Here is a 13,949-nt window from a genome sequence, read left to right as displayed (position 1 = left end):
TGATGTTTAGTGCGAGGCAGCCAGGCCGTCAGCGCCTCGTGTATCGTTCGCAACTCGAAGAAAGCTCGGCTACCGAAGCTGATGATGAGAGTTTTGCCCGGGCAGAGACGAAGGCAGACATTGTCGCCTACCTCTCCGTGGCTTCAGCCTGGGAAATTGACATCATTTCCTACACGTGGTATCCGAACCTGGGTGACATCGGCCAAGGCCAGACTGGAGGCATCCAACAGTCGATTGCTAACTTGCAGACGAGTTTCGCTTTCAAGACTTTTGATCGACTTAGTTCAGAACTCGCATTCGAAGAAGCAATATCTGAAATTCGAGTCTTAGGAGACCCACAAATCAGAGGACACCCTAACATCATTAGTCTTGAAGGCATTTGTTGGAACATTTTGGCAACTGGAGATGTGCTGCCCGTGTTGGTATTTGAGAAGACCAATCTTGGGAGTCTTTCCAGTTTCATGCAAAGGAACAATGAAACTTCCTCAATCGAGACACGATTAAGGATTGCCATATGCATCATTCGAGCCATATCCATACTATACGCCCGCGGTTGGTCTCATGCTGAGCTGAGGAGGAATAATCGTGCTGACCCTGCCCAGATATTTTTCACGGCGACATCAAGCCCGAGAACATACTCCTGTTTCAAGCCAACAATAAGGATATCACAGCCAAAGTTACCGACTTCAGTTTTGCTGTCGTCCAGACGGACGGCAGTACCTTCCGACCCAAGCCAGGCACACCCAGATGGCGGGATCCCGGTTGGCATTACAGATCGCAATGGAACATCAATCGAGCGAAAGGAGCCGACATGTACTCCTTGGGACTGTTATTGCTGTGGCTTCTCGCCCACGACCAAAGGAGCGCCTTGGATTATGATATCCAGGTGGAAGGAGATCAACAACCAGAAAAGCTGTTCTTATTGGTGCCCAACCGCATGGAATCTCTGGGGTTACCAGATCTTGCCAAACAATTACTGACACTATTGTTCAAAGTGTGCTTTGATCCAGATCCAAGCCAACGTACACTAGCACCCGACGACATGCAACTATTGCAAATTAGGCGAACAAACGAAAGAGGCGCACAAACTGCCGATTACCAGTTGTTGCAAACCGATCACGAGAATCAGAACTCTTTGGGTATGCTCGCTCTATCTCTCGAGAGATCTTGCTTGCAAGAAGATGTAATATCGCCTGCAGGTGCTGAGGCACGCTTGCGATTGCCTCATCAACTTGGAACGTCATTGTCAATAAGCAAAGAGCCACAGCTTAATGTCAGTTGAATAATTGTCACGTTGAATGATGATTTTCTGACATATTCCAGCTCTTCGATATTGCAACACCACTGTACAGTGCCCATTATCGAGTTCGGGCAAGTGTAACAGAAGCACTGTGCCAAAGAATTAGAAGCGCTGACTACCCTTCCACTACGGACCTGGCCAACCTCTCCTTCTGCTTGCAGTTGGGATTTGGCATGGAAAAGCCGGACGCGGAAAAGGAGAAATTGATGTCGCACTTCGACAAGAACACGGCAGAATCCACGGCAGTAGGGCTTGAGGAATATAAAAAGACCTATAGATATCGGAAATATGACGACAGCGCTTTCCGCATTGCGCTCAAGTTGGGGCACTTGGACTCTCTTGATCTTGCGCAGACCTATGTCAGCTCAACAGATGCGCATCGAATCGAAGAAGAGTGCCAACTTGAATTGGCGGGCGTTCAAAGGGTTCTCGGCCCAACGCATCACATTGCGTGTACATTGATGGCGACCTTGGCTTCGCTGTACTACCTTCGCGACAAGCTCTCGGATGCAGCACATCTGCAGAAGTCACTACTGGATATATATCACTACAAGTACGGGGACGAAAGCCAGCATACTCATTCTGCCAAGATCAATTTAGCCGTGACATACAGCAAGGACGGTCATTATGACGAGGCGGAAACTCTCTTTACTGAAGTTCTTGCCTACCGTAGGAGAAGCCTTGGGGAAGACCACATTGACACTCTACTTGTGCAGTCTGACCTCGCCACGATGTCCCTTACTAGAGGCAAATGGACAGAGGCAGAAATTTTGCTGAGTGAGGTGGTGCAGCGATCAGTGGTTGTACTCGGTGCCGAGCATCCTCACTCAATAATCATGCACAGCAATTTCTCGTCAGCCCTGCAGAACAATGGGAAAGCCGACGAAGCAAAATTGCAGCTCGAAATTGCACTCATAGCTTCAAGCAAGGTCCATGGCGAAAGCCATGTTGAAACGCTCACATGTCTGAGCAATCTCATGTCCATGTACAACGACTCCAAGGTGGTTGATAAGACGACGAACCAGCATCTGGCGCGAACAGAAGCAGCCGCTTTATGCGCCGTACGATTGTATGATCAAAATCACAGCCTTGTGCTCCAATTTCGCAGTAACATCGCTCAGGCCTACATTGACCGAAGCCGATATGAGGAGGCTGCAATCATACTATGCGATATCATACGCCGATCACGGGAAAGGATAGACGCAAACCACATTGATACGCTCACAATGGAAGGCACGCTTTTCCATGTTCTTTATCACCAGGGCAAGTGGGAAGAGGCGACACAGCTCGGTCTACGTACCCTCGCCAATATGGATGAACAGCAAAATCCCAACTATCCAGTCGTTCTTGGAAACCTGGGTGCAGTCTATTCGAAACGCAAAGACTTCTCAAAGGCCATTGAATTTGCTTTTAAAGCTTACAGTATGCAACTATTACAGTGTGGCCCAGAACACAGATTGACAGTGTTGGCTTTGGAGAATCTCCAGCGCTATCAAGGAGCTGTGGCACGTGAACTGGCTGATCGACACGCAGGCTGAGCACAAACAGCACCAATGTTAGGCTGCGTCCAACGCTTGTTCAACCACAACAATAACACCGAAGTAAAAACAGTCACGCTAAGCGTTAAAACAATATATATCCAGAAGTCTTGACTGACGTTCAAGCGTGCTCTTCCGCTTCCCCCCTCGGCTGCTCTTAGCTCGACTAAGTTGGAGCTGAATACTGTCTGGAATCATGTTAGAACGCATGATCGGTAGGCCAAGTCTTACGTACTGCAAAGAGAGTGGCAGGTAGATACATTGTCGCTAGTGCTGTCAAAGCTTTTAAGAGCTTGGAATCCTGGGTGGACTGCTTTGTAAGGCTTGTCATAATTTCGTTCTCAACGCGAGTTTCGCTAGCAATTTCTCGAAGCGCAACACTATTGTGCTTTATGGTTTCGTCGTTCCTAAACTCCAGAATCTTTTCGAGCTACAAAATAATTCTTCGTTAGTAGGTGCAGCCGTGTCGAAATTTACACTCACCAGATGCGCTGTAGATTTCGCACACTCTAGAATAGAATCAGCTTTGGCCTGATGCGACAGAAGTACCTGGCAATGTCTCTCGAGCGCTTTGCTGGTATGAAGGTAGGCTAGATCAGATGTGATCGATGCTATGTGGGCGTGGCGTTCTTTGATACCCGAAACAAGACTGATCGAATTCTTCAAGATGCTTCGAGCCAAGAGCATCTTCTTGCATAGTCTGTGCAGCGTTTGACAGTCCGCGAAAGTGACAGTGTAGTCCGCGCTGTGAGTTTGACCCACTCTTGAGAAACACGCCTTTTCGTCCTAAGCTCTGTTAGTACTGGTGCAACGAAACATCCGGAAATATTTACCAGCAAATCGAGCTGCTTGTTGAGACTTTGTAAATAGTCCGGCCAGTCCTGTGCAGCAGTCTCTAGGAGGCATGCATGAAAAATTGAGGAGACACTGGACTGCCGCTCTGGATCATTAGTGTTTGCGCTTTTCGCCGAATCCAAAGCCTATTCCGGTGTGTCGGACACGCTTATCAGGATCCATGTTGAAATTTGGTTGTTCCAGGTATGCTTGTGATATACCCCAATTTGACGCAGTGACCATGGGTCGCCTGTGGCTCTTCCATTGCGCTGAAAGAAACGGAAATTGTAGCATAGCTCTATTTTAATGGTCAAAAGGAGTCATACTCGGGTGCATTATGGGACTGCTATACCAAATGTCGCGGTACTTTCGATGCATTGCCACCCATACCCTGTACGAATATTATCTTCATGGTCAGACTTGCAACCAAAAGCCTGCAAAAAGCCTAGATGCTCTCGGAAAACACCATGATAAGCAACCATGGTGCTCCACATGTGGTACGTTATAGATAAACGGCCCTATGAGTTGTTTTGCCGGATGAGGCTGTAAATTCTTGAGCAGTTTTTACCGATATCACGTAGTAGACTTACTAGAAAAAATTCGGTGCCCTCTCTACCGTATCTCTGCCGATCATTAACGGACTCCAGAAATCTGTGAAAGGTGATGAAACTATACCTCCGTAATGGACGAATCCGGGAGGAACAGTGAATGCGGGGTACTGACAATGGCTTGCCATGCTGTGTGATCTTGAGTGGTTGAGATCATACGTAAGTACCAGGGTAAGAAAGAACTGACCTCTCATATTAGCTGATACGTAAACCGAGTGCACCTTATCCTCACTCTGCACTGAGAATATGCGCGTGATTTCTTCATTGCTTAGACAATGTAGCATGGTTGGCCCGGATCACAGTGACTCGCTGTCTGATTCTCGCTCTGTTTTTTTCCATCAGCCTGTCTTAAATAGGGCTTGTTTAGAGATATCTGATAGAAGTGCGCAACGATGCAACGCAACGATCGCATGGCTGATTGAGGCGTACGATGCACCTCCAAGGCTTCTTCTGCGGGAATATACCCTGTTTTTTTTCCGCAGCTTGCATGTCAATGAATACGGTCGACGATCGGGCTTCTGATTCGGCGGATAAGCTATGCATATGTGGCGTACATGGAGGACGAACTGTTTGCCACGTCGATATTGCCTCATCGCTTCCCACAGCCAGAAAGAAACTTAATACCGCAATTCAACGTTGTCGGCAAATACCTAGGTAGCTCTGCCTTGTCTGCTGCCTCTTTTCCGCTGCCTACAATAATAATTTCCGGTGAGCGGTACAGCTCAATCACCGTCGACATTTCAATATGCAACACTAGAATCAAACCCAGACAATTGCACAACTATACATAAATCGAACGAAACTCATAGCATTGTTGACAGAAAAGTTTGGCGCCAATAACTTCTTTATTCAAGTGCGTCTGCTGTGCTTCCTGTCCTGGACGACAAGCGTGACTGACTCAAATAGGAACAAGACGATAACTACATATTGACTGTGCCGCGGAGACTTGATCAGGTGTGTATCATCACAAGGAATCCTTGCGTTTAATAGTATGAGTAACAAAGATCAGACTGACATTGATTCTTGTTCGGGACAAGTAACTTGGTCAACCATTGCTCTCGTTTTCAGTACTATCCTGAGGCGGCGTGCCATACTCTATGAGCATATAGCACTGGCCACTGGGAACGCAACGTACGGAATTGAATATTCGGGCGAATATGGGGACCGACTTGCAAAGCGCATTGATGAATGAGAGAGAGAAATGGCACTCGACATCACCTCGCAGACCTTGCTTCAACCCAGAACATCGCGTATGTTCCATCGTTACAGATAGTGCGATTTACGAAACTCTTCAAGAGTATGGCATGGAGCCATATGAACTGCATCTAGTCAACGCGAAGGTTATCAAGCACGGAAGGAAGACTTTCGCGATCTTGCTTATGATCGATCAAGGAGTCAAAATTCGGACATTTCTTGAACACACATGGAGTAGTGTCGATATGAGACTCCCTTTTTCGTCCTCCGAAGTGGAGAAAGTACTTGATAAATTTGCAGCGATTAATTTCTGTTCGAGACAATGGGAGCTGATCGCACCTATATTCTTCGAGAGGCAGCCGCATTCCTGTTTCGACGACAACATCATCCTTCCATTCACAAGTGAAAGACTACTAGACGAAAACAAGCAAGGGTCATTTGGTTCGATTTATGAGGTGAAGGTGCCAAGGTCTCACGTGAAGGCGGCTGTGACCGAAGCTGAAGAGGTTAGTTCATGAGTCGCAGGTATATTCTAATCGTATTTACAAAATGATAGGATCTTACTATAATACGGAAAGATATTAGCGTAACATCATTTCTGGATGTTGGGGTGAACACTCAGGATGATCGGACGAGCATTAACTTCCGGGCCGAATTGAAGATGCTCGCAAACCTGCAAACCCTGGAGCATTCCAATATCCTTCCACTATACGGTTCTTATACCCTGAACGGCATTCACAGCTTCCTCTTTCCTCAGAAAACGGGTAGCCTGAAGGAAATCCTCCTGGGAAAAATAGACACTGGCATTTTCGCAACAGACAGGCAGACTTTCAAAGCTCTCGGAGACCTCTCTTCTGCAATTGAAAATCTACACCACTTCACGTCAGATTTATTCCAGGTAGACCTAATTGGATGTCATCGAGATATCAAACCTGGTAACATTCTTGTTGACGCAGAAGGCCTCTATCTGGCGGATTTCGGACTGTCCGTTTTCAGGGAGGCAACTGATGGATCATCAACATCGTACAATCATGGAGGCGGCTTCTACCGAAGCCCAGAATGCGAGATACCGACTACTCAATTTGAACGTGGCAAGATAAACCGCGCCAGTGATATTTGGTCTTTCGGATGTATACTTGCGGACATACTCACGTTCCTGGCTCATGGACATCAAGCGGTGACCAGGTTCCAAGAGAAGAGAAAGGTCGTTGTAGGAGGATGTTTCCAGACGCACACCTTCCACGACGGAGGGAAAGATCACCCGCAAGTAAGACCCTGGCTTCAGAACCTTCCAATAAACGCCGACACTGCGAGAGCAGGACTGCGAACTCTTGTTCTAAAGATACTGGACATTGATCCCCTCAAAAGACCAGGGATTTCGATTGTTACACTGACTTTGCGCAAGCTTTCAATTCAATGCCAGTTGAAGAATATATCGATGGATCTTGAAGCTCTCCGCAGCTCTTCAGGTGATGTAGAGTTGGCGATGGAGTGCGAGCGCCTTTCGTTGATTCAAGAATCCGTTGACGATACGCAAGACGATCCAATGCTCAAGGCCCTACGATTAGCATTTGAGAGCAAGCTATCAAGTTCGACGGTCCTCGATGACATCTCTACAAGCCTAGGATATCTCGAGGCCGAGATGGCACACCAAATTCAAAAGGATTTGGAGTCGCGAAATCTTCATCTGATTCGATTCTATTTGCATGGCGCAATCGGCGGGCTACTCAGTGGTACATCAGAAGCGATACAAAACGATCTGCAAACACGATTGGAAACGATCTTCTTGAGTACCGAGGATCGAACGATTTTGGAAAAATATAGAGATATTTTCAGCGACTCGGAACAGTATCATGTGCTCAGTCGGCTTGCGGCCGCAAAGCTGATGGCCTTGTCTCTCTCTTCACCGTCCCTGGGTAATAAGGGAGGACTACAGTGCGAGCCAACAGCAATCACCTCGCCGAGGCTGATGGACAACATTGAGGTTGCTGAGCTCAAGGGAACTTGTGTAATTGTGGAAAGCAAAAGGATCGAAGCAAATTGGACCGACGAATATGGAAAACACCTACTGCAGCGTGTTACAGGTTCGGCTCAAGAACTCGCAAAAGAGCCTATCTCGGGCTTCAATACGCTTCGATGCGTTGGATTTTGTTGCGATATGCCTAAGCTCTCGTTCAAGCTCCTGTTCGCCTTCCCGAAACATGTCGAGGCAGACGCAACGCCTCGAACCTTGAACAGCGCTCTTACCCAACCTATAGTAATGGAGAAAGACCGTCCGAAGAAAAAAGCGAACATCAAAAAGCCCAGGCTAGAGCACCGCTTCAAACTTGCACTCAGTCTTGCTCGCTCCATCTCACAGTTCCACAAAGCTGCGTGGCTGCATAAGAACATCAATTCAAGCTCAGTCATTTTTTTCCCATCTTCCAGCCAGAAAGCAGATAGCAAAAACCAGAAAGAGAATCTGACCATCGACTTCACACAACCAGTCATCGTGGGTTTCAATCATAGTCGTTTAGAGAACGAGAATGAATGGTCGGAGGGACTGTTAGGCCAGGAAGATTTGCTTGACTATCAGCACCCGGACTACGCAATCAATCGCAAAGGATATCGCCTCGCTTACGAATATTACGGTCTAGGAATAGTGTTGCTTGAGATCGGGCTCTGGCAAACACTGAAGCAGCTGACGGAAGGTGTCGACGACAACACACCTCCACATACACTCAGTCAGATTGTCAGCGAGGATTTAGTGCCAGAACTTGGTCCGCAAATGGGCTCGACGTACACCAGTATCGTACAATTTTGTTTAGGAGACACCGAGAATGAGTTTTCAGAGGCCTTAACACCGGAAATTCGCTCAAGAGAGTTAAAGCTGAAGTTTGAAAATATAGTAGTAGCACGTTTACAAGCATGTGTCAAAGCTCTAGACGCAGCTGACTGTGGTTGAGCCTTCAGACATATTCTATTCTCTTCTAAAATATCGTAGCTAGTTCAGAAACAAGAGGATGTGACCACAAAAGCGAGTCCTGGTGTGCTATGCCCTCTGTGCGATGCCCGGCCCACCCGGACAGGTGCTCGTAAATTAGTAGGCTCCACATATACATCGCGACCTTAGTGTCGGCGACTTGTTGAGGCATACCACTAGCAGGCCTAAATTTGACGATGTTGAGATCTGTAATTGTCTGACCGGTCGATACCGACGTACCCTTTCGTAGCGTACAGTGAGCATAGCCTTTATTGACAGGTATGGAACCTTGGAAAGGATTGCTGTTATGCCATAGGTCTTCAATGCTTAGCGAAGTGGCACAGAAGAAGAACGCCGTGGCTGCAGGCGCGGATCACGTTGTACAGAAACTATTTATGGCGAAAAGGTTATCTGGACTGATGAGGGGGATTTGGGGTTGTGGAACACAGGCGAACAAATAAAATATCGCGACTGATGTCCTTCCCCTGGTTTCCTCATTTCCTTGAAGGTCGCTAGACCCATTAGATGCAACAGAGCTTGGACTGGGGGCGGAAAAGAACCCACTGACCACCATCGAAGTATCATAGCCATCTTCGTATCATCTCCTATGACCCTTGGTGTGACAGCTCCGTTTACAGGCTCGAAAAATGGTGTCACCACCCCACGTAATCGCAAGGCTGTGCCCAATAAAGCTGGTTAACGCGCAACCAAACAAGGCCGCTTAGCTCAGTGGAGCCTGCTTCGGTCAATATGCTTCTTCCCCAGAGTCTTCTTCTAGAGACGGCAAGTCTGAGACCAGGTCCTGGGCGATTTTAGCGATGGTCTTGCGACTACACCTCCCATCGTTATAGTCTTCCGTGATCACGAGCATATCGCTCTGGACAGCTTGGATAACGGCATCTAGGTCACGATTAGGCACTCACTCCTCGCGCAGTTTTGCGATTGTCTATCAATTATTCAGAATTCAGGTTATGCTCCCTGGAGATCTATTTTAAGCTTACCTTGGTGGCCAATGGTTTCAATTCGGCGGATGTTGAAGGTGGGTTGTCTTCCACCTTTAGGAAGAAGAATGACGAGCTTTCGTGGCCACAAGACGGTTCGCTTTCGAACGCTTCAATACGCCCACGCCCACCAAATTACCAGCGTAGAAACCCTAGAAATACACACCCAAGCGAACACACATCGCACTGAACACGGAGCCTTCGGTTAGGTATTCGGCTCTCAGGTGATTGGTATGGTCTCGAGTCTGGCACGCATTCTCCAACCAGCACGGCTTCACTTTTGTCATCGCTGAAGCGTGTGGTTCCGAAGTCAGAAAGGTTTAGAGTGCCATAGCCTCTTGCTACTTTGCAATCGGGAAAACAAAGGATATTTGTTGGCTTGATGTCACCATGACAACCGAAGAGTTTGAGAGCTCTCTTCTACTCCGTAGTTCTTTTCGCGTGACTCCGGGCAGTCACATCGCTTGTTGGTTTGGCTATTTTGGTCTTGTGATACGCTATTGTCGTCGGACATTGTCCTGTAATGAAGAATCTGGAGGACTGTTCCGGCAAGGCCGCAGCATTGTTTTTTTTTAGCCATGTGGACTTCTCGGCGCTGTCTCTCGACTTAGGCAATTTACCTGACTTCCGATATGGACTAAGATCTAGTTTAGCCCTAAGCAAAATCTGATAAGGATATTTGTCAAAATCATCCAGAGACACGATGGGCAGAGACTACTTACCTCCTTCCGATTGAACTTGTGATGCTGAGAATGTACTCCAGCCTTGTGTGCTTCTCCGAATCCACTTACCCGACCTAGGTTTTCCAACGAAGTATGAGGTAAGATCTAGCCTTTGTGCATTATGTGATATTGAGCCTTTTCCCGATATGACTCGCCAAATCAAGGCGCAAGCACGCACCACTGCCGTGTCGCGGAATCGCTTATGTCGCCCTGTCTCTTCAGACATTTCAACGCAGTTTGGTCATGTTCACGGCGCCTTCGAATCTCGAAGGTACTGTCACCTCGTCGTGTTTTTGACAAGGGAAGATCGGCATCTGAGACACCTTCCTCAACGAAAGACCAGCTCTTTCCCATCAACAGTAAGATTGAAAATATTCTTTTGTAACAGGCCTGTTCGTGTCGAATTATGCGACCTGGCTCAGTCCCCGATTGGCCGTGTTGTGCACTCTCAAATTTCTGGGTCGATTCGACTCGAACGTAGGTGGCTGGTTGACAGGTACGGAACAGAATCTTTCTAGGTAGATACTCGATCCTCGATCAGTTCTTTATCCACTGATGACTGAGTGACAAGCCTATCCATATCTCGAATTGGCAGAAATTCTCAATTATTGATAGGTTCAGTAATTTGCGCCATTATCAATTGATGATGGAGCCGATCTGTATCGAAAGGAACGCTAGATGGCCGTTGCGCTGTCCTTTCATTCTGTTTTCGCGGCGCACCTGGCGAATTCGATTCCTTCTCTCCTCTCCGCTCTAGCCCTAAAGACAATTTGGAACCATGAACAACAGGAGGGATCTGCAATAAACCTAGTCTATTGTGAGTTTGCCGAAATAAGTTGACAGTAGCACTATCCGACTGAGTCCTCGTGTGGCCCAATACTTTAGGGGCTGCCTTGTCATAAAACAGAGTGGTAAGACTTTTTCTTGAAGGCTGATCAAGTGAGTGTGGTACATCAGACGTCCTGTGCATCTTATGTTCCTGACAACTGTCGTCTGCGATCGGAAGCTATGCATCCGCAATCCGTGGGATTTTTTGCAAGCTATGTTTCCGGTCTACCAATATTAGTCTCAACATGGTGTGTCTCGATTTGGATCGTCCACGCTCATTTATGCGAATTGCACTGCAGATCTTTTGTCGTACAGCAAGTTCTCCATGACTATCTTAACTGCAACTACCTGTACGCAGTGAGTCTACATCTTGGGAAACCGTCAATGAATCAAATGGTTGGTTTTGTTCAAGTTTCCTTGCCTGAGTGCGAATCACGTCAATTGTGTCCATCAGTCCGGCAACTTCTGAGCAAGATCTTTGTGAACGTCGCCCTCGTGAAATCGAGAGAGCAATCGCCGGTAAAAAGGAACAGACGAATGGGTTGATTTGCATTATTGATAAGCCTTCCGTATCTTTTGGCCCCAGCGGCGTGTTCATCCTGGCTAACTCGATGAACAGACTTAGTCGCATCAGGTGCCGCCGCAACTCATGCTCGTCCCCTCTCGCTTTTCTTCTACTTTCCGGAACACAACTAGTCATGCAAGTCTGCCTAGGATTGGAGTAGCAGCTGATGAAAAACACGCACAAACTTTCGCAAGACCTTGGGGCGTCTCCTTGGCAGACTTCACAGGCGCCACACTGATGCAAATAGCACCTCGGTCATCACTCTTGGCCCCAAAGACGGACACAGTTACCATTTCCGTGCGAGCAGCTACTCCTTTCCGATATAGCGGTTCACGTGACTGTACTGTACGAGCGCCTCGTGGGTGTGCATTGCTCGGCTACTTGCTGCCTATCACTTGAGAGTGCGCATCAATGCTGTACATGTCGAGCTGGAGTACCTCTGCCTGCATTTCGATACTGGGCGACTAGCCTTAGCGCGGCATGTGCAAAATCACCTAATGACGCATGTAGTATGTGTAATTGCTTTTTTTCTGGGTGGCGACGAAACACCAGATTCCCTCCGAACACTGTCATAAACAGAAATGTAAGGAAGCATGACCATGCCTACAAATCTCATCTCTTATGACATGGGGAAATTCCTGTTGTCCATTCCCTCAACTTAGCATTTGCGCATTTTGTAACGAGACTGGGTTACTACAAAGTACCGTCATGTGGTAGCCGAGCGCGCTTGGCTGGCACGAATAAAACGTGCGGGGCGAGAGACATTCCCGGGTTGATCTCTGACCCGCTTTACATGTGTGTCCGGCAACAGCGCATGAAAGTCGCCGACTGTTGCTGGATTCGGACCACCCGGCAGGGGATCATCTTCGACTATTCCACTTACTCAAACCTACTTCCATTCAAGGCCGTCTTGTCAGGCATTGAGAGAATTCCCGGGACGTCCAAGGCAGGGAGACACTACATACTGATCCTTAGACCACAGATTGATGGGATATCAGACAGTGACAGGGTCAAAAGGATTGGGGCAGGCTATGTGACAGGGAGGTATCTTCAAGGAGAACACACAGAGTGCAAATTAACATGGGCTTTGATCTCAGGATCGACGGGAAAGCTATGATTTAAAGCTAAACTCATTTTGTGTACCATCCCCTGTCTAATATGCAGCAGCTAGAAAGCCGCGAAGTGGCTGATAAGGCACACCATTGGAGCATGCATAGATTTTTTAGCGAAACTGGGGTCGCAAGAAAGTATGCACTAGCCACGTCAGACGCAAGGCATCACTGATGCGGGTCTATGAGGCTGTGTGTACAAAATCATATAACCATCCACTCTGGCTTCTAAACTCTCTTGTCTTCAAAGGTTCCGTCCGTCATTTGATCGCCATACCCCAATTTGTTCCTGACTATCAGTGGCCTTATCAGAACACGTCGATTTTCCGAATCTCGATTTTTGAAATCGAAGGATTAACGACATGTCTTCGAGGTGCAGGACTGACGGCTGCACAAATTGGGCCGCGACAGGAAACGAATATTGCTTGGAGCACCTGTCTCAACGTAAAGAAATTGGCAAAGCGAGTCTGCCTATCGAGCACACAACCACCAGTGTATGACCACTGGCTAGTCCCAATGTTGACCTCACTAAATTTGGTACAGTATCCCATGCAGCTAACGGGTGCAAATGACCTGTTCGACCGTTGTTCCGATGCCACGACCACTTTTCTCAAGGTGGACTGCTAGCCACCCGAATAGCCTGACGTTTCGCGGCTCGCCTGGAATGAAGTATCCGCCTACACTGCTACGATACAGTTTTCCTGACCCTACACCGATTCTTCTATAGGTACTGGCATTCTACTGCGACCTTGCAAGTATCAGAAAATTCTGATACAAGTATCTCTGATGGTGGACGGAGTAAACACTCAGAAGAGTAATCGGCTCGTCTGTAGTTTGCTAGGTCTCTTCAAAGGCCGAATCGTACAGCATTTATTCTGTTGCAATTGATGTTCTCTTTGTGATGTTGCGTGATTCGGCTCCATCGATAGAAAACCCACATGCAACCTTCTGATCCGTGTTGAGCATATACAACGACTCCCAACACAAATTGCGTACGTCTTCCAGTCTTTGAAAGACATCGTTCGCGATCGAGCAGCCACAGTGTGACCTTGCACTATTACATGACCATCTGCAGCCCTGCTATATATTTCGGCTCCAGCTGGTCTGTAATAAGACTAGAGCAGTTCCGTGTATGGAATTCGAGAGCCAGGGTACGAGTGACGTGCAAATCGAAAATATACAGCGTCAGGCAGAGTACTCATGAGAGGCTTGGTTCCGCGCCATGCCTCAGGTCTTGTGAGTGACTCGAATATCGTATTGGCCATGAAAGATCTTATAGGAAACTTTC

General features: G+C 47.6%; 5 protein-coding genes across 5 annotated transcripts; 3 read left to right on the top strand and 2 right to left on the bottom strand.

Annotated features, from left to right (window-relative positions):
- Positions 1 to 2: 2 nt before the first annotated feature.
- On the top strand, positions 3 to 2,813 carry SNOG_12640 (hypothetical protein; the record flags this gene model as incomplete). Its single annotated transcript, XM_001802809.1, is given in 5 exon segments — positions 3 to 552; positions 603 to 1,139; positions 1,200 to 1,273; positions 1,324 to 2,722; positions 2,740 to 2,813. 5 exon segments carry the CDS (start codon positions 3 to 5, stop codon positions 2,811 to 2,813), a joined length of 2,634 nt encoding a protein of 877 aa, XP_001802861.1.
- Positions 2,814 to 5,481: 2,668 nt separating this feature from the next.
- SNOG_12639 (hypothetical protein) lies at positions 5,482 to 8,418 on the top strand (the record flags this gene model as incomplete). Its single annotated transcript, XM_001802808.1, is given in 3 exon segments — positions 5,482 to 5,530; positions 5,550 to 5,980; positions 6,031 to 8,418. 3 exon segments carry the CDS (start codon positions 5,482 to 5,484, stop codon positions 8,416 to 8,418), a joined length of 2,868 nt encoding a protein of 955 aa, XP_001802860.1.
- Positions 8,419 to 9,181: 763 nt separating this feature from the next.
- SNOG_12638 (hypothetical protein) lies at positions 9,182 to 9,724 on the bottom strand (the record flags this gene model as incomplete). Its single annotated transcript, XM_001802807.1, has 4 exons — positions 9,182 to 9,272; positions 9,360 to 9,382; positions 9,438 to 9,513; positions 9,618 to 9,724. 4 exons carry the CDS (start codon positions 9,722 to 9,724, stop codon positions 9,182 to 9,184), a joined length of 297 nt encoding a protein of 98 aa, XP_001802859.1.
- A 329-nt stretch (positions 9,725 to 10,053) lies between these two features.
- Positions 10,054 to 10,385, bottom strand: SNOG_12637 (hypothetical protein; the record flags this gene model as incomplete). The annotated part of the gene is made up of 4 exons (XM_001802806.1): positions 10,054 to 10,074; positions 10,160 to 10,183; positions 10,229 to 10,264; positions 10,338 to 10,385. The coding sequence occupies 4 exons, from the start codon at positions 10,383 to 10,385 to the stop codon at positions 10,054 to 10,056; spliced, it is 129 nt and encodes a 42-aa protein (XP_001802858.1).
- Positions 10,386 to 12,907: 2,522 nt separating this feature from the next.
- SNOG_20137 (hypothetical protein) lies at positions 12,908 to 13,545 on the top strand. The gene is made up of 2 exons (XM_001802805.1): positions 12,908 to 13,155; positions 13,205 to 13,545. Exons 1-2 carry the CDS (start codon positions 13,024 to 13,026, stop codon positions 13,286 to 13,288), a joined length of 216 nt encoding a protein of 71 aa, XP_001802857.1. The 5' UTR covers positions 12,908 to 13,023; the 3' UTR covers positions 13,289 to 13,545.
- Positions 13,546 to 13,949: the final 404 nt, after the last annotated feature.

Source organism: Parastagonospora nodorum, assembly GCF_000146915.1.
Source record: "Parastagonospora nodorum SN15 chromosome Unknown scaffold_23, whole genome shotgun sequence".
In the NCBI taxonomy this organism is placed as follows: domain Eukaryota; kingdom Fungi; phylum Ascomycota; class Dothideomycetes; order Pleosporales; family Phaeosphaeriaceae; genus Parastagonospora; species Parastagonospora nodorum.
This window is presented reverse-complemented; position numbering and strand designations above follow the sequence as displayed.

Excerpts from the sequence above, each read along its gene's own strand:
- SNOG_20137 (XM_001802805.1), top strand. The coding sequence starts at position 13,024 with ATGTCTTCGAGGTGCAGGACTGACGGCTGCACAAATTGGGCCGCGACA. Across the intron at positions 13,156-13,204 it reads TCGAGCACACAACCACCAGT|TATCCCATGCAGCTAACGGG; the intron begins GTATGACCACTG and ends AATTTGGTACAG.